The 20,284-nt window shown below is 34.9% G+C and overlaps 1 protein-coding gene across 15 annotated transcripts in view; it reads right to left on the bottom strand.

Moving 5' to 3' along the window:
• The window catches only part of MYCBP2 (MYC binding protein 2), a 205,796-nt gene that overhangs the window by 63,469 nt on the left and 122,043 nt on the right, over positions 1-20,284 (bottom strand). For 12 of the 15 annotated variants that reach the window (XM_048967518.1, XM_048967527.1, XM_048967539.1 and 9 more), the window contains 10 exons: positions 18,579-18,666; positions 14,835-14,887; positions 13,454-13,626; positions 13,014-13,158; positions 11,007-11,219; positions 9,090-9,145; positions 8,611-8,726; positions 7,717-7,814; positions 2,612-2,728; positions 1,702-1,842 (listed from right to left, as the gene is read on the bottom strand). In XM_048967518.1, the coding sequence (XP_048823475.1) occupies positions 1,702-1,842; positions 2,612-2,728; positions 7,717-7,814; positions 8,611-8,726; positions 9,090-9,145; positions 11,007-11,219; positions 13,014-13,158; positions 13,454-13,626; positions 14,835-14,887; positions 18,579-18,666 (1,200 nt within the window). The remainder of the gene's footprint in view (positions 1-1,701; positions 1,843-2,611; positions 2,729-7,716; positions 7,815-8,610; positions 8,727-9,089; positions 9,146-11,006; positions 11,220-13,013; positions 13,159-13,453; positions 13,627-14,834; positions 14,888-18,578; positions 18,667-20,284) is intronic. The other 3 variants (XM_048967594.1, XM_048967619.1, XM_048967637.1) reach the window with 1 other exon arrangement.

Here is a 20,284-nt window from a genome sequence, read left to right as displayed (position 1 = left end):
TGCTATCTTTCACATTTCATTGCATCTTGTCTACTTATTTAACCAAAATTTGATGTTATCAGAACTGGATATTCTGGGTTATATACAAATTGCTAAGTCATTTATTTTAAGTTTGTCTGAGAGAGCTAAATTTTCCTCTAGAAATGCATGTGTACTAAAACCATTTGAAACTGACAAACTACTAAGTCAGTAAGTTAAGAAGCTAGGAAGCTAGGCACTTCCATGACTACTGAGCTCAATAACATTCCCCATAACAAATAAATAAAAAGCATTGGTAATAGAAAAAAATTCTGAAAAATATATAATGTGCATCCAGGCTTACAAATTTACTGAAGGTGATTACTTTGTCATGGGTGAATTCATTTTTATTATGGGTGAACTGCTGTATGAAAAGCACTAACATCTGACAAGTGCACTACAGAGATTGATACTCAATAGAAAACTAAATTCAAAATTCAAGGAAGATTTTAAACAAAACTTATTTTTCCCATGTGCTCATATATTCTATAACAAGCTAGAAAAATGACTGTTGTCACTTGTTCAAGAGACTGATGGCTGAGTACGGAAATAATTTGCTTCCCAAACGCAGTATTAAAGTAGTTCCCAAAATAAAAATGCAATTGGATACAGTCTCCAAATAAAAAGATGTCAACAAAAAAATTTTAGACAAGAAGGTGAGCAGGAAGATCTAGTCACATCATGTAATGTTGTCAGAACATGGACTATAGCCACTGGGGATTTATGAACTGCCAAATTTAGCTACTTGCAAGCAGTCCAGCTTCACTGGAACTGAGGATGTATCAGTTACTATATTACAGGAAAACAAACGGTGAAAGCACTGGCTGCAAATTTTTAAACTAGTTGAGTATTTGCTAGCTGTCTGAAGCTGCAAAAAGCAACTCGCTCATATAAGAAGGCAAATCCAATTTAAATAGCTGCATTAGCAATTAGAACTGGTTCTCACATCTCTGAAGAAAACAAGTTACTGCTCCATTTGAAGAATGCACAATAACAGGTGACCTGTACTTTCAGAATTTTTGGTGAGAAACAACACTGGTTTTGCTTATGTATGTATTTTTTAAAAACTATATCTTGTTGCCAGAAAAGTTGTAACCATATTTGAACTGTAGGGATTGTGTTCACTATTAAAGTTATCCAGATAAATTATGCTTTGCTTGCTTTTATTATAAATCCTACTTCTTAGTGAGCCTTATGTTCTGATTCTTTGATTAACTAATAATCTATAACTCAAGGATTCAAACAAAATTTATGAAAAATATCAATGAAAAATAATAAAGATGAAAGAATGTGACATTTTTTTAATAAAACTGAAACAACAGCATCAACTGTAGGCTGGAAGCCTCTTCAGAAATCATCACATTATTGGGCCACTTTACGGACAATGAAGTGTTGCACTGAAAGCACCTGGTGCATAATCTAACGATCACACATTTTAAGACTACTGCAGCGGTCTTTCCACTTTCACATATCCTTTAAGAGTTCAACATAAAAAGCCTTGCACATTTCTACACTCCACCCTCATTACATAACAGCCCTCAAAAATGGAAACACATGTAAGACAGTATTTAGTAATAAAAATATTCTTTTACCTCAGGACTCACTTGCAGCCTTAATTAAAGAAAGTCTTGTAATGAGGATAGAGTGTACTTTGGATATTTTTCAAAGGCACCTTTTACTTACGTCAACAGGTACCAGAAGGCTCTTGCCAAGATGCTGGTTAAAAGAGAGACACCAGGCTTCAGTGTAACCATTCATGTTAGGAACATACTTCTTTATTGTCTCATCATTCAGCCTCAGCCAAACACCATCATCATTGTGGATCTATGGGAAACAAGCAACAAAAACGAGCCATGCCCTCCTGTAACTATTCTGTGGCTAAGGATTAACAGATATTAGACAAACAGCAATAGCAAGGAAGTAATTATCTTCACTGTACTGACAGAATATAAAAAGAGGCAGATAGGAATATTGAGCAAATCTGAATTTCAAAGTAATGAAAGTCATATATTTCCAGAAGGCAAGGTGCAAAGATAAATTTAAAATCAGACAATGCAACAATAAGATTTGCTTTGAGAGAAAAGAGCAAAGAAAGCCAGGCCTTTTTAAGCTTACTGTTCCCCACTTTCCACTTTTTTACTGATGAATTAACTTAGTAAATTGCAAAAATATTCCTTGCATATGAAGTTACACAGGAAGTTATACATGCAGAGTAGTCTAATACAATACTGATGTTGTGAAAGTGTAAATGAAGAATATAATGAAAATTATACCTATATCTTTGAATTTTTATGTAGAGCTGAAATAGTAGGTCATGAACAACTAAATACTTAGATATTACTGGGAGATGAACTCCAGGAATTTTGTTTCCTGGTATCACAATGACTGTTAAACAGATTTTCAAGTAAGTAAATAAAAAGAAAATGACAGTTCGAAAAAATTAAATTGGTGAATATTTAGATTTTTGCAATTTATACTCTTATGTACTCAAGTTGTACCTGTCAACATCTAGACATGAAAAACAACAACATTATTTGCATAGATTAACTTTACATCTTAGCCCAATTTTCAATAGAAATTTCTTATTAATTACCTCGTCAATGAAAGTGATGGATCCATTCACTTTCACTATGCCTATCTGCTCACTCTGAAGGGAAGGGTGGCTACGGATACGAAGCCCTGCACTGTCCTTGGCCACAAATTTGCGAACCTAAGAGAAGCAATGGAAGACAGTAAGGAAGAAAAAATTGGAACAGAGATCTCAGAGTAAAAAGAAATAGGTTTAACAGATTCTGAAATGCTAGTGACAAGATGGCAGAGTTACAGTTTGTTGCTAGTTTCCCATGGCTGCTGTGCATGATTTCACACTTTTTTTCTTTTTCAAACTATAACAAAACAAAACAACTTTTTGAAAATAGGTCAAGAAACAAATTGACTCAATCACTGAGAGATTTGTTACATCAGACAATGGTAAGTACAAGATTCTGATTCTTTTTACCGCTCACCTACAATTTATGCATTCACGTGAGTTCCAAAGGACGGGCTTTCGTCTTAACAGTGTTTCCATTAACTGACCAACCGAAGATTACCTGCTCTTATTTGCCACTACCATAACATTGGTTAGCCTTTTGGCAAACATATGGATACTTGCCTTAGTAAATAGCTTAAATAGCTTTTTGTAAACAGCAAAAGAGCAGTCATTTCTACTTATTTCTGAAGCAATTTTTGAATAATTTCTTTCTTATTCACATGAAAGTTAGATGAGACACTATGTTATTAGTTTGATTTACTACAGCCCACAAAATCTCCCAGATATTTGCTCTTTTTTTTTTTTTGCTTTCAAGCATATATCAGGTAATTCACCCAAAGAAGAACAAACGACTTAAAATCAGAAACCAAAAAGATGGCTTAAGAAATGCGTGTATGTGTCTGCATTGTACAAAATCTTCCTTTGAAGGCTATTTTCAAACTCAACATTGAGAAGCTTATTAACCGAAGTACAAACTCGATCTTTAAATTAGCATAAAGCACAGAATGGTAAGGAATCAACACAGAAAAAAAGAAAAGAAAGGTAATACTCAAGTGCATAAATTGCTTTTTTTGCTCTAAAGAAATATCTAAGAAATTGTATATACTAAAAGAGTTATTGTTATTATCACTACTTATTTTAAACAGAAATAATGTAAATGTTTTTGCATAGTTTAGAGAAAAAGAGTCTGAGTGGTCACCTCACCGGTCTCTAAACTTCCTGAGGAAGGGAAGCAAAGAGACAGGTGTAGGTCTCATCTCACTGGCAACTGATGACATAACGTGTGAACAGCAGAGAGCTGTGCCAGGGGAGGTATCATTAGGAAAAACTTTAATGTGAGGATGGTCGAACACTGGAACAGGCTTCCTGGAGAAATGGTTGATTTCCTCACACCTGTCAGTGTTCAAGAGGCATTTGGACTATGCCCTTACTACTACGCTTTAATTTCTGGATAGCCCTGAAGGGATCGGGCATTAGACTTGAAGATCTCTGTAGGTGTCATTTTCAATAAAATTAGATTATGCTGTTCCATTCCTTGTAAAAATAGAACATTGCTTATGATGTGGAATACTGAAACCCGAAAAAACAAAAAAAAATAAAACCATGACATTTCTCGACATAGAGAAACATATAAACAAAGCCTTGCAAATTAGGGGAACCTAATTTTTACACTATTACCCCTAAATGTATCATCAGAAAATTATATGATGGGCTAGCTAGAGCTTTCATTAAAAGTTTTTTTTTAGAATAAGGAAAATTCACACACAGGTTTTGGACACAAAAAGGCCCAGAAAGAGCATTTTTTGCCCTTGAAGCAGTTACTATTTAATAGAAAAATTCAAACTGTAACTGCAAGCACAGGGATCACATCTGTGGATAGGCAACATAGCAAAAGCAGAAAAGTTATCTTATGCTTATTTTGTACAAGAACAACCAACTTAATTGTATGAGTCTTGTTTCTGATACAGCACTTCTCTGCTTGGAATATTTCCCTACAGCATAACAGCTCAGTAACTTACTAGTGAAACACTGCCCAAGACACTTCTTCCACAGAGCATGCACTAAGTGGGCTCTGACCAAAGGTGATTAATGCAGAAAGGCACAGCAACTAGGGACCTTGAGTTAGCTGAATATGACCTAGCAGTGTGCCCAGGTGGCCAAGACGGCCGATGGCATCCTGGCTTGTATCAGAAATGGTGTGGTGAGCAGGACTAGGGAAAGTCATCCTGCCCCTGTACTTGGCACTGGTGAAGCCTCACCTCACGTACTGTGTTCAGTTTCAGGCACCTCAGTACAGAAAGGACATTGAGGTGTTGGAGCAAGTACAAAGAAGGGCAACAAGGCTTGTGAAGGGCTTGGAGAATATGCCCTACAAGGAGAGACTGAAGGAACTGGGGCTGTTTAGTCTGGGAAAGAGGAGGCTGAGGGAGACGTTATTGCTCTTTTCCAGTACCTGAAAGGTGATTGCAGTGAGAGCAGGGTTGGTCTCTTCTCACAGGTGACAGGTGAAAGGACGAGGAGAAATGGCCTGAAGTTGTGCCAGGGGAGGTTTAGGTTGGACATCAGGAAACACTTCTTTACAGAATGGATTGTTAAACATTGAAATAGGCTCCTCCGTGAGGTGGTTGAGTCACCATCCCTGAATGTGTTTAAAAACCATCTGGATGTGGTGCTCACAGACATGATTTAGTGAAGGGTTGTTTGAGTTAGGTCAGTTAGGTTAGTATGGTCAGGTTGCAGTTGGACTTGACGATTTTTAAGGTCTTTCATGATTTCTGTCATTCTATGACACACACCTTTTAAAATTCACAGCACTTTGCAAAGAGTTACAAAGAGTCTCATGTTATTACTGAGATTTCTTATTTGGTGAATTTGAGAAGAAGTACTTCTTGCAGCAAAGGAATATGTGTTGTACAGAATTAACAACCTTTACAAAGTGCTAAACAACACTCCAAAGTTTGTTTTTTTTTTCTTTCTCCGAGTGATGCTAGTTTCTTTTTCAGTAACGTAAGGACAGTAGAAGCCATTAAAATTCATCATAATCTAATCATATTGTTAATGGTCTTGCCCTTTCCAATTCAACTGAACAAGAACTACCCAGAATTACACAACAGACAGTTTTTCAAGTAGTTTGTAGAATGGGATTTTCTACAAATCAATTAATCTAAATTTCACAGCCTATAGGAAGACTTACTGTTCATACACTCCAGACTCAACACAGACCACTACGATAACCTCCTTTACTAGTTTTGATGGGCAGGAAAGTCAGATTTTCATCTTACTTCAATTAACAAAGAAAGAAGAAATCAGTACAAATTTGTAGTATGGTGTACATTTTACACTTGAGATTCAATTAGGCCTGGTTTCAAAACTGGAATTCTCCACTGCTTCAATGAAGAGACTTCATTGTTTCTCTCTGAGAACAGATTACTACTGAGAATATACTGACACCGCTGACTGATAACAATTATCTGAAATCTAGGTCTGGGAAAAAGAAGCTTTTTGTGTCTAAGTAACCCACCTTTCTCAGTGAAATGGAATTCAGTATATTGGAACATTTCTGGTATACATATTTAATCTGCATTCTTGTATTCAGAAGCATGGAGCACAGCGCAATATTATATTTCTGAATTATTTGTAATACTACTGTTCATATATAGAGAGATATTCCACCCTGGTTTATTATGCAATTATGATGCAGAAGAAAAAGAATATAAAATTCAAAGACTGAAAAATCTAACATACTTCTGCAACACCAGTGAATCCTAGGGTAGACAACAGCTGAACAGACACAGGGCAGAAAGACAGCTCCTCTTTCAAAGAGGCTGCAAATTGGATAAGAACAAAGAGTACCAATGCAGAGAGATGAATAAACATGAACTACTGCCTTTTAGCATCAGCAGCTTAACTTTTTATTTGCTTTAACTGTCATGACTACCATTACTTAGAGAAAAGTAGTTGTCATATATAAACCAGTCATCTCAAATGCCACTGTAAAAACTGAAAAGAAAGGAAGACTGTAAATAGCATATGGCTCGGGTGGAAATACCATACAGTTCTGTGAGATGAACCTCACCCAACAAGAAGTTTTAATTAAGATAATGATCGACTAAGACAATAAATAACAAAATTACTAGAAACTCATGAGGCGCTATTCCTAAGGATGAGAAGAGAAATAGCCTAGAGGTACCTTTTGAAAAAAGCAATGAGGAATAAAACATTTTGTGGAAAATAAAAGTAACTGTATTATTTTTATTTTAAAGTGGCAGTGCAGGAAAAAGAATCTCTTTAGTGGCCAAAGTGGACACTAAATGATGCATTTACAGACTGGAGCTGCATGAAAAAAGTACTGTCATTAGAATACTCAGAAAGCTGGAAAAAATCAAGATGCACTAGAGATCAATGAAGGACTCTTTTTGTAATTAAATACTTCTAAGCAGAGGAGAACAACCCACTTTTGCTCTTCTAGTAACACAAGGAAGGGTAAATTCATGTCATTTCAGTATTTTGTATCTTTTGATATAAGTTTATTCAAGCGTCTTGCTCAAAATCTCTTTCTGAGCATCAAAGAGGAAGTGGAGAATATTTCCCTTATCTGGCACTTTCCCAGCAGTGCAACATCATCTTTAAGCTTTCCTCTGTTCTTTGTGTCTACTTTAGTCCTTTGGGGTAGAACAATAAGGTGGAATTGTAAAGTCAAACGCTACAGAAAGGATAACATCTTTTTAAAAAGACATTCTGATAAAGGGAGACAATAATAAATAAATTAATTTACAATTTTTATGTTGACTAACAAAAGAACCTTAGCAGAAAACAACCTTTGTAAAACCCTTTTTACACCCTGTATCTTAGCACAGTATCAAATCTAGTCTAAAATGCAGTCTGTAGTTTTCATAATGGTTGCACAATATTTGTTTGACAAACCAAGAGAAGAGCACTCTCCATATTGTTTCTAACAGTTCTACCAATGGATATACAGAAAGGAAATGGGATGAGCAAATTTCATTTTTTTTCAGTATATTCATTTCATTCTCTTCAGCACATTAAGGTGATTTCAAATAGGCTTATGTCCTCCACTACTGTATGCATTAAACAACAAGAAAATGCCACCCATATGCAACTATTTTTTTTGGGGGGGGGGGGGGGGGGGGTTATTTAGTTCTCCAAACCTTGTTAGGCTGAGGCTCTGCCTTTGGTTTAATAAGTTGGGTTCCAGGCGGTATCATTCCCTTTGGAGGATCTTTCACTTTTACTTCTAGCCCAGCATCTATAAACAAACAAAGACTAAGTTATAAAAAAATTAAAAATACAGGAAATATCAGTCAAACAGTACCTGCAGAGCATGCAAAAGAACCACTCAGCTGTTTCACAAATGGCACTTGCAGGTACTTAACGATATGTTATTTTCTCAACATTTACACTGTCACATGAAAATTCACAAAGAACTTTATGTTCTTTTCAGGCATTTGTCACAGATTGTGTCCATAGCGCTATTAGGTAATTTTGTATCCTATTAATGTTTTCAAGGACCAATGAAGACAGAGTTACGTGTTTGAGGCGTGCTAAGTAAAAGCTTCTGGACAAGCAATGCTTATGCATGCTTCAGATGAAACTGTAAAATTTGAGAAGCAGATAGTAGCCTTAGAAACCAAGTTACACAAAAAGAAAAGGCCTACATAAAAGGCCCATATATATACATATAAATAAGTCAGCATCTTTAGTTACCAATACTAACAAAAGCACAAGGTACCGGAAAATATCTCAAGAGAGTAAAATTCTCAGATCACAAAGAAAAATACATGTAAAGAAACACTTAGATCTTACTAACAGATGGATATAACTTTGAGAAATAATATGACCTTATTCCAATAAGAGAACAGCTATGGTCATTTATTCTTTTGAGAAATGAAGATTTCAACAGCAGGGTTTGAATCAAAACTTGGTTACTTGCTTTTGTTACAAACTTTATATTAAATCTTATGGGCACCAAAACATGCTTTTTTTTTGGCATTCAAATTGGATACACAATTATTTTTTTCTTACGGTTAGGGAAAATTATATACCTATTTCAATGCCATCTATAGTAACGTGAACAGTATAGAGACCAACAGCTCCGGGAGTCCAGTTTGCACAGTATGTACCATCATTATTGACTCTGATCAGCATGTTTTCACTGGGTCTAGGCACAAACAAAACAAATGAAATCATCAAACAATTACTGCCGTCTTAAAAACATCTGTAATACTTAGTTTAGAAACTATGCTTTTTTTTTCTTTCACATGACCTACCTACCTATTTAATGTAATAAACTAATATTATTTATTTTGAAGCCACAACCCTCAACAGCATTTTTCTGTAACAGATGATATAAGACCATATTCAGAGAGTAGATAAAACTACTAGATAAGATTTTAAAAAGTCCCTAAATTTATGAAAATATGATACATTCTACACAGTAAAGGCTTGGAAGTCTACATGTACAGAAAAGAGACAGGCCCTCTTAATTTTAGTCTCTAGTAAAAAGTAATTCTTAAATGCTTACCTCTTTGGTGTTGGTGAAGCAAAGCGCAGTTCTTCAAAAGAATAATTTTCATATGCCTACAAACAAATGAAATTAGATGAATGTGAAAGCAACAGTAACCAATTATATTATTATGCTGAACAAAAGAAAGCAGAGTATTTTCTCAGCAAACAAAAAAATCAAACTTTACACTTCCAGAAGCACTGAACAGAGAAGCAGAAATCAACTGCATATCACAGCGAGAGAAACAAACATGTATATAATGTATATACAAATGAAACAATTATATTTACATTTTCGTTAACAAAAGTACACATTGCTAACAAAAGCTTTGTTCACAGTTATGTCTTTGAAGCTCTTCTACTCTAAGTTGAATGAAAAGCTTTTAAATTATTTTTAATTTACCTCTAAATTTCTATTAGGTAAGTTTGATCTCATGTTTGTTGTTGAACCCTTACAGTATCTAAGGGATACAGCACCGTAACTATTTAAGACAGTCTAAGTTTGCGCTGTCATAATATCACAGTATCGCTCTCATATGATACACACAAAGAGGGAATATCATATATTTATATAATAATTTATATTTGAAGAGACCTCTGTATGCAAATTGAGTTCACCTCCTGCACAAAACTGAGCAATACAGTAATTCTAACTTCCGGATTAGTTCAGCTTGTTCAAGTGCATAAACAGTTGAGTTTTGAGTACCTCAAGAGGCAGAGATTTTACCACCCCTCCAGGAAGAGTGTTTCAATGTTTGAAAATGTCCAGCAGAGGGCCACAAAGATGTTGAGGGCCTTGGAGCATCTCTCTTACGAAGAAAGGCTGAGTGAACTGGGTCTGTTCAGCCTTGAGAAAAGAAGACTGAGAGGGGACCTGATCCAGGTCTATAAATATCTAAGGTGTGGGGGGCAGAATGGTGAGGACGGACTCTTTTCAGTGGTGAATGGAGACAGGACAAGGGGAAACGGCTGGAAACTGCAGCACAGGAAGTTCCACACAAACATGCGCAAGAACTTCTTTACAGTGAGGGTGACGGAGCACTGGAACAGGCTGCCCAGGGAGGTGGTGGAGTCTCCTTCTCTGGAGATGTTCAAGACCTGCCTGGATGCCTACCTGTGCGACCTGCTGTAGGGAACCTGCTTTGGCAGGGGGGTTGGACACGATGATCTCTGGAGGTCCCTTCCAACCCCTACAATTCTGTGATTCTGTGATTCTGTGAGAACTCTCACTGTGTATTTTTTTTCTCCTTTCCTAGTATGTAACCATTTTTTTCCTTTTTACATACTGTGTTCATTATTCCATATCCTTCTACTGCACAACAATAAGAAGAGTGAGTTTAACTTCTCCAAAATCTCCCATGAGTGTGACAATATGTTGTGAGGGTGGTGAGGCACTCCATGGAACAGGTTACCTAGTGATGTGGTTAATGCCCTGACCCTGGAGACTTTATCAAGGAGAGGCTGAATAAGGCCCTGGGCAGCCTAATCTAGATGTGGGGTGCCTATTCATTGCAGGGGAGTTGGACTAGATGGTCCCCAGATGTCCTTTCCAACTCTAAGAATTCTATGATTCTATATCTATTCTAAGACTAGTAAGCCAGCAGAACACTAATCTAAAAAAAAAAAACAACAGTTAATTTAATTTCTCCTCTGACTCAGGCTATTTTGTTAATCAGCATAATCACAATCAAAGTACACAACTTTTCTTCTTAAATTTTCATTCAGTTTATTTATGCTTTAGAGTTCAGGCAATTGGCCTCCTCAATGCACTTAGTTTTCTGCTGAACTTAATAAATACAATTACAATAATTTATAACTAGTGCATTTTTAGCCTGTGAACAAATGGAATCATACTTTTTTCAATCCTCTTTGAATACTTTTACCCACTTTGAATACTGGATTTTCTAGCTATCTCTTTAAATTAACAGTAATTTACCTTCATCATTGTAATGGCAATATATCGAGCTTCTTTTACTATCATTGGCTCATATGAAGAATCAAGCTTTGGTGAAGGAAGACCTCCAAAAGTCATATCAGTGCTAGGGGAAGCAGCGGCAGCAGGACTCCCAGGTATCCGTTGTACCTTTTTAACTTGCTCTTGTTGCAAGGATGTTTTTTTCTGAGAAACAGGAATAGCTTTGACTTCTACCTGCAATCAGATATGGAATTTAAGAGATGAATTAGAGGGAAAAAAAAGTACCCACACAATTTTACAGATCTGATAAAAGCCCAGTGACAGAGTACTTAAAGCACTCACTACAAATCCTGCTATGTCAAAAAAGTATGCAGCTACACTTTTGCAAAGCCAAGAACAACATCTAAATGGAAAATGTGAGTATGTAAACATACAGGAGAGAAGCACCTAGCAACTGTGTACATAATTGGTAAAGTCTAGTATTACGTATAAGAGTTGCACAGTACTTCCCAAGCAGTAGAGTAAATTCTGATATATTAGCTAAGTTTTCCCACAACATAAAATGCTACAAATACCATACTAGCACAGGTTTCAAAGAGAATCATCATGGCCTCCTAGATCTGGATCTGTGAAAGTAAAATTGGATCTTGGCTAGCTCTGCTACTGTTCTATATCAGTGCAGGACATTTAACTGTGCCCTTCAATTCAGATTTTCCCTGACTTTCTTTACCAGAGGTCACACCACAGACTTCTACTCGTGCAGGTAACAAAGAGTCAGTTGAGTTCAGTTTTCTAGGAAGGAAGAGACTATCTGGAGAGTAAATTTCATGCATTATTCATCCTAGAACTGCAATAAAGTGTGTTTAATTGCTGCAGATTTCTTATGCTATTTATCAAAATTTGACCTAATTTACTGGAAGTTACATCAGTTTATTGAGCACTGAATGAGTCCAAAGGAATGGTTAAGATTTCTGTTACTTTATATTACATTTCTGTACAAAAATAGCAATTAAGTAACAAATACAGTAAATATGTTGATGTGTATATTTTCATAAATCATTTTCCTGATTCACAGAAGAATCACTAGAAGCTTTCTACTACCTCTGTCAAGAATTAAGGTTAGTAACTACACATTTAAATTATGTTTGTGCTTCTTATTAAGCTGATATTTGTAAGTCAATATTTGCTAATGAGTTTACATTTCACTGAAAAATAACATATCATACACAAAGACTAGATATGAGAGTTCTTATAAAAAGGACTTTACCTTTCTTAAGGTAATTTACTTCTACAGCTGATAAAATCAAGACTTCAAAATTACTGTCAGAACGTAGTGGATTTTAAAACATAGTAGTAACCTAATTTCTTGAAATTAGGTGAATAAAATCTTGTGTTCAATTTGTTTTCTTTACATGCTTCATTATCTCAAATGTAATTGCCAACTTTTATGCATATCCTATAGGTTCTAATCCAAAGACTGATAGAGTTTATTGTATCTGTGGCCATTTTGAAAACTTCTACTAATTCAGTAACAGAAAAAAAAAACAACTGTGATTAACTAAAGAGGATGAAGCAAGAATCTCAGATTTTTTATTATTATTATTTTCAAAAACTACAGGAACTACAAAATATTTGAGAGAGGGAGGTTCTGTTCTATGTTAATGCGACTATAAAATGGTTCAATGTGCTTATGATTCATTATTCCATCACATTTATTCATTTTATAGTACTCTCTACTGGCTTGTAAATAAAAAGTGGATTTGTGTCACTCTGTATAATGCCAGTCTACAACTGGCTATTTCCACTACTATACATTTATAACAGCCAAGATTTGCGTTACATGACATGGCACTCATGTAATACAGAATTTGGTAATTCTGTGGATTTGAATGTTAAAAAAACGTCTGATTTCACTGAATTTAAGCGTACCAGTTTCTGCTGTGTGTAAGAGTATTTTGTGGAGTATCTCTAACAAATATTAAACAAAGTTATAATGAAGTTTATGAACAACCAGATTTCAATAATTACCTTCATATTAGGAACATGAACAACATCCCCATACTGGTCTTTTGTTTGTACTGTAATAACAGTTGGCCAACCACAACGAATATCATCCTTATTCAAAATCAGTGATGTCTTTTGAGGATCGGCATATGAATCTGGCTGAAGCCATCTACAGCAAAGACAAACACATTGAAGTCTCTTGTAGCCTCTCCAAAAATAAAATATTGTTCTGCATAAGTATGACACCCAGCTATGAAATGTATTTTATCCTATGTATGAATAAAAACATTACAAATACCTTTATTTAATATTTGACATAATAATTAAAGCTACACAGCTGTTGGTATACACACAAAGAACACTGGAAATTTTTTAAAAATTTAACACATAAATAGAAAATTTCTAATTTGCTGAAGAAGTCGTTACAACTTGCGTTTATTCATTACAGCAGCACAAACTGTTACCTGGCAAGACGTCCACCACTTGATCCTGGTACACAAGCAATGAAATCCTCCAGAAAAGACTGCTCATTGCTTTGTACTTGCAGTGGAAGACTTCCTTCAAGAGCTTCCAATATTGTTGGTGAGTGAGATAGTGCCAACCCTTTTCCAAGTATTCCAGAATGAGATTTGCACACCTTTTTTTTTTTTTTTTTTTTTTTTTTTGCAGGAATTGAGGTGGAGTGAAAGGGTAGAGAGACAAAAGAGTGTCTTTTAGTATCTTACATGTAGAAGCTGTTCCATAACTTAACACTATTGGCACAGACATTTGACGGATTAAAAACCATTTAAGGAGAAGCTAAATGGATAAACCACTTCAATGAAAGTTTTAAAAATAAATAAATAAATGAAGAAGTCAGTTCCTAGCACTGGTTTTACCCACTCAATCAAGATAATACTAATAAATGGTGTCAAAAGTATTATCTGCTCAGTCTAGAAAACATTGTCAGTAACTTATGTCAAAAGAGACTAAATTTGCTTGAGCTGAGGAAGAACTTCTGCAAGAAAGATCATGGCAATATGAACTTTCATGCAAAGAGTATCCTTACCAGTTGAGTTATGGCCAGAAGAAGAATGAAGAAAGCTCTTTTGAAAATGTGACAAATTAGAATTTTCCGAAGAAAATAAAAGGCTAGAGATAATAGCTTACAGTAAGACACATCTTAAACACTTTTGGGTTAGATAAAGTAAATGAAATCCCTTCTTTGTGAGAAGAAGAAGGTGAGAAGACACATAAAATACCAGAGCATTGGACAGCAAGTGAAAATGCATAACACTTTACTTGCATGTATACTCCTAGTTCACTTTTTGAATTTAAATACTGTGAATCCAAGAACAGATTGCTATAAGAAATATTCCTTTCAAGAACATCCTTCTCAACACTTTCTGTTTGCTATTCTAAGGCCTACAGTACGGTGTCATTCTGTATCACTAGTATGTTTTTCCAGCAAGTACAGTAAAAGTAAATTTCAGTACAGTTGCCTTGAAAATGATTAGGAGAGAAAGAACATGAAAACTTTTTTACTGTTCATCATCAGCTAGGGTCAAAAATAAGGAGCTACTGATGAGCAGCAACTGCTATCACGACCTCCAAAACACATCATCAATCCAGAATAACTACAGTCATATTGTTTGAGACTTCATAAATATTACCGTTCAAGTAACTTTATTTCTGCCATTATAAAGATATGTGAAAAGTTTATTTTGGTAACATTTAAAATTTATTAAACCGCAAAACCTAACACACATCTATTTTTGAAATATATAGGTGATCTTATTTCCTATATGATATTTTATGCATTTTATCTAAGCAGATTTACTCTAAGACTTAAAAGGAACAATATACCTGTAAAGCAGCCTCCTCAAGAATCTCAAGGTCTTCTTCAAATTCATTACCTGCTGTAAAAATATAAATACATATTTTTCATAACAATAATACAGACATTTATCTACATATTAAATAATCTGAAATTAAATTCTATCTAGTTTATGCTATGAAATTTAAATTTGCAGGAAGATGTGTAATATCATTTAAACAGCTGCTTAAAGATTATTATCTTCTATAAGCTTAGTAAACATGCAATACTGTGTAGTTCAGTGTACAAGCCAGTATATACATATATATATGTATAACCAGTATACATTACACATAAAACAATCAAAACTAAAAATTGGTAATTATAATCTCATCTCCAAGACAGTATGTATGGCAAATCTTTGGATGCAACTAGATGCTTCTAGAAAAAGATTTTAGGAGGTCAAGCTGATTGCCAGGAAGAGGTACTCAAAACTATGCACCAGCTGCTCCCCTGTAAGAACTTACCCTAATAAAAGTATTTAAAACCTGATAAACTGCACAATTTGGTAAATTATGAATACACCTAAAGCATTAAAATAAATTATATTCTATCACATGGTATTTCTTTCTCACATATGCCACTCAAAAATCTGATTCCATAGTGACCAGAATTGCCAAACATAGTCTTAACAGAAAAGTCAAACAGGTAAAGTTACCATATTTCTAGTCTTTCTCAAAAACATGTCAGGCAATTCTATTAGTAAGGAAAGAGAAAAGGAATGAATCAAGATCCTAAGATATTTTTAAGATATTTAAAAAATTTTAAGATTAACCTAAGATATTTTTAAAATTTTAAGAAATGAAGATATATAGAAATTCTGCTCTCACAGATCACATCTAGAGAATTTCAAACAATTAACTAATAATGTTTAATAATTCAATAACAAATTGATCAATTCCCTATTGCTGCTTAGGTTAGATCTCAATCAGGGACCAGATTTCTCTTGGAAAGAGATGAAAATCTTTCAAATTTAAGTCTTGAAGAACTTGCAAGGAGGAAATACTATCTTGTGAACATGGTGATTCGAGTATACTCATAATGATGAATTTTTTTAATTATTACAGATTAAAATTTAAACACGTATCTGGCCAGCTGTATTCAGAAAATACCTACAACAATAATTAATAAAAAGACAAGATACCTTTTTGTGAAGGACATCCTCCCTCAGTAAAGTCTTTACAAAATAATGCAGTCATGTAAATAATACTAAAGATGAGAGGGTCTATAAGGATGCCAGTAACACTTTTAACTCTGATTAGAAGTCACTTCAGTCATCTTGTCTATGTTCCTTGATATACATTTTCTGGACGTATTTTTATTTTACTTTGTTTTTACTCCCATGATGCCCTTTGCACCTCTCGTAAATGTATCTTTTGAGAATTTTCAACTACGTGTTTTCTGCTTCTTTTTTAAAATTCTGTCGTGATATATGTGAAGGTTCTCAATCTTTAATTTTGTCAGGCTTTAATAACACTTATTTGGATTCAGAGGCCTAAGTATTATTAGGGAAATGGAGCAGGAATTTACTTCACCTACTTTTGTGCAGTGTAGCATGAGATAATGAGCTAATGTGTAGGTATTACCAGACATAACAAACAGAAGAAAAACAGGCACCTCTTCTCAGTGATTAATTTCTTCTTTTTTCAGATACTCATCCTAGGATGACACGAACCATGACAATGTCTACATTATCTCTAAAAAAGTTAGAGCTACCAGCTTAGACTCAGTTGAATTCTAACTGCCAAAGTACAGGCATTTTAATTTGCTTATTCCCTTCTGGAGTGAATCTTTTCCTTCTGTTGATTTCTTCAAACTGTATAAACTCGCACATGAAACAGGTAAAACTGTAGAAATTTTAAAATGGAGAATGAAAATTAAAATAAAAGTTATTTCTTCTTGTATGCACTGCAGTGCAGTCTTTTACATGACTATGTAAGTTTTTCTTAAAATCAAACTGCTATGCAAATGAGCAATGGCAGTAATATATAGTATTTTTCAAGACATCACTGACAGCAAAATGTAGAAGATGCATTACCTACAAAAAAGCAGTCTGATATTAAGGCAGTTAAATGTTGCCTTAGAAAACCACATTTTAACTCTTTTCCTGCAGAATTTATTCTGAGCCACTTCAAACTCTTCCAAGTAAAATTACAGAAAACTGAAAATCATCTTTAAAAATCTGCACAGTAATTTCCATCACAAAAGACAAACCACTCCTTTCTGTAACTTATCAGTTCTGTTTATTCATAGAGGTCTTGTAGAGAAACTCTACACACTTATTTGTCTTTAGTTTTGCAGTACTGTCAGCCATACTAACAGACTTGACTGAAGTCCTTGAGCTGGTGTTATGTAAGTGCTGAGATATATCATTTATAGTGTTACATCAATTACTTTAGTAATCAGAAAACCATCCTACATCTGCACCTGTCCTTCCTCTGCTGCAGCACACACACAATTCCCTTCATAAGTCGGCTGAATCTGCAGAACTGACGTGGCTGTATGTTTCATTTCAATTTTGATTTCTATGATTTCAGGAAGAACACTCTACACATCATCTACATTTGATACTTTTAGGCAACCAAAATTAGAAACAAAAACAAAAATTCTTATTTTGAAATAAGAATGAAGTATTAAAAAAACTGGGAAGTGATACTGGAAGCATTTCAAGTTCAGCCTCTTTGTTTTATAGAAGAAGAAAACAGCACAATAAATGGACACTAGGGAAATCAACAAAAGTAAGAGATAATGCAGCTGCTTGGAGAAAAACAGAAGAGGGCACTCTTTTTAATAAACTATAGAATTGCCTGTACTTTTGAGAGAGAAATACAGATTTACCAGTGCAGTTGAGGTGCATATCTAAAACAAAGTAAGAAATTTGCATATTCAAATACACAAGCAAAGTATCAGGTTGAAAAAAAAAAAAAAATCAAATTAGGTTTTGTGGTTCTAACTACACAGCGAATAGTATCTTCCTGCTCATTAATAAATATTTTTCTCTGCTAGTCTGCTTAACAAAATCTGAGTTCTTATTTGCACTCCTAAATTAAAATGATCCAAAAGATATCTTATTACAGATTATGACACTGTTTTTTCTATACATTAATGTTAATTGGGTTAAGTAGTATTATACATAATATGGTTGTATCATTAGAACATTCTAACTCAGTTTCCATATTCATTCATTTTCATAAACTCTTATTTATCCTTGCATTTGGATTATCATAAATTTCTGTTTGCTGCATCTGCCGGAGAAGTATGCAATATTCTTATAACTGCAAAAAATATAGCAGTGTGTAGGTTGCAGTGTCTGCAAATACAATAGCCACTCTTAATTTTAAATAAATGATTTCAAATTTTACAATTTAATGCTGCAGATGTTGCTCTTTCAGAAAGGTGTGAAGTGCAGGGAGAAAAAAATAGTGAAAGGGAAAAACAAATATGATACCTGCACATTTGTGAAGTACCACAAGAGAACTGTAGGACATAGCTCGTACAATGATACACTACACCTGTGAATGGGGTGAGTTGGTTTAGATTTAACCATTCTCTCCATAACAGCTTAAGCAGATAACATTTAAAAAAAAAAAAAAAAAAAAAAACTTGGTTGATTAATTCAGTTTTACAATCAATTGTATATGATCATCCTTAATTAAAAGCAATATGTGGACTTACAGAGAACATTTATTAATAAAACTTGAAACAATGAAGTAAGTTCTTAGAGCCAGACTTACCAATAGGAAGTGCTAGATCTTTCTTCATCAAAGCTGCTGCACATGACCCTCCTAAATTGGCCAATTCTTTTTCCAGCTGAATAATACCCTTAAAATTTAAACAGATTTTTAAACAAAAATAGCATTTCAGAAAATATGACAACAGATGGATTTCCTTGATTCTACTTTAAATCCTAAGAAATATTATTTCTATGTTCCATTTCTAAATTTCCCTCTGATATTTTTCTTGTCTTACAATTGCGCCGGCATATTTTAGTACAACATGGGACACAGTACCAACATTTTTAGAACCATTTCAGCTAGGTAAGAGCATTGACAATTGCTACTGAACTATTGGTAGCCTGGTAAGAACATGATTAATTGTAATTGTCTGGTGGTAAACAGAAAGGGAACTCCCAAATTAAAAAATCTACTGATAAATATTCAGATTACAAAGCAATTCCCCTTCTAAACTGTACATATGTACTCATATTATTCCATACATTATACCAAAAATCCTGCCTTAAAGTTAATATGTTGTAAGATATTATTCTGTTAATGTCTGTGTCTCAAAGCTTGCTGGGGACACAGATGGACTTGTTCAAGTCCAGACAAGTCTCCAGCAAGGATTGTGAAATCCTTTGTCTGAAGGACACAGATTGTGAGAATCAAGTGTTGTTTCTGCATTAGAATTGTATAATATTATTTTTATTTTATGATCTCCGCTATCATAGTTCCCAGGAACACACTCTGTATATATGTGTATATATGTACATTTTGTCATACACACTGCAAGAATATCCTGCACGAGCGCAAACCAGAGAACAAGTCATGGCATGCCCGAGGAAGCGCCTGACGTTGGGAAGGCCTGATATCATCCCCCAGTGCTCTCTGTTTAACGATGATGACTTTAAAGAAAACCACCATATCAAAGCAAGGAGAGCACTGAGACATCTTGGAGACAACAGGATGACTACTGACTGGCACCAGATAACAAATAAATTAACAAGTAAATAGCAAATGTAAAACCTTCTGATAAGATTGTGAACCTGGAGTACCCAGCCATTGGGGAAACAGGGGAGGGGGGAGACAAGGGGGAGAAAACAGGGTATAAAGGCTGTCATGTTGTGTCCATAGGCGCGCTCCTACTTGTGGGACGCCCGCCATTGCAATCGCGAATAAATTCTGCTTTTATCAGAGATACCGTCCTGACAAAATTACTTGGATTATTTCCAACAAGATGAACAAGTCCAGGCAAGTCCTGGGCAAAGATTGTGAGATCCTTTGTCTGGGAAACTAATTCCTTCACCTCTCTCAAGTGAGACATTTTTATTGGCGTAGTCGGCAGGATACCCGCTGTGAGAGTGTTGTCCTTCCAGATAATAGTCTGAAACTTTTTTTTCTGTGTGCACATCCTGGAGTTGCAAGGAGCGATAGTTTTGAAAATTTAGACGTGAGTCCTTCTCCAGGAAGACCGCTCCATATTCTGAAACTTTACCTTTTATGTGTGTACCTCTCGGGGACGTATTTTGACTATTTGCATTTTGATTAATACGCGTGTGCCTCCTCGGGAAGACTTCTCTGGTTATTTGGTGACTGAAGTGCGAAACTTGAAGTGATATTTTGTGACTTAAAACATGTGTGCCTCTCCAAGAAGTTTTATTTAAACTACTGAAACCTAGAAAGTGTTGCTTTAGCTTCACATTTTTTGTGCTCCCCCCAAAGAA

The sequence above is a fragment of the Lagopus muta genome, chromosome 1 (genome assembly GCF_023343835.1).
Source record: "Lagopus muta isolate bLagMut1 chromosome 1, bLagMut1 primary, whole genome shotgun sequence".
Taxonomy (NCBI): domain Eukaryota; kingdom Metazoa; phylum Chordata; class Aves; order Galliformes; family Phasianidae; genus Lagopus; species Lagopus muta.
The sequence above is the reverse complement of the archived record's forward strand: the minus strand, read 5'-3'. Positions and strand labels throughout refer to the sequence as shown.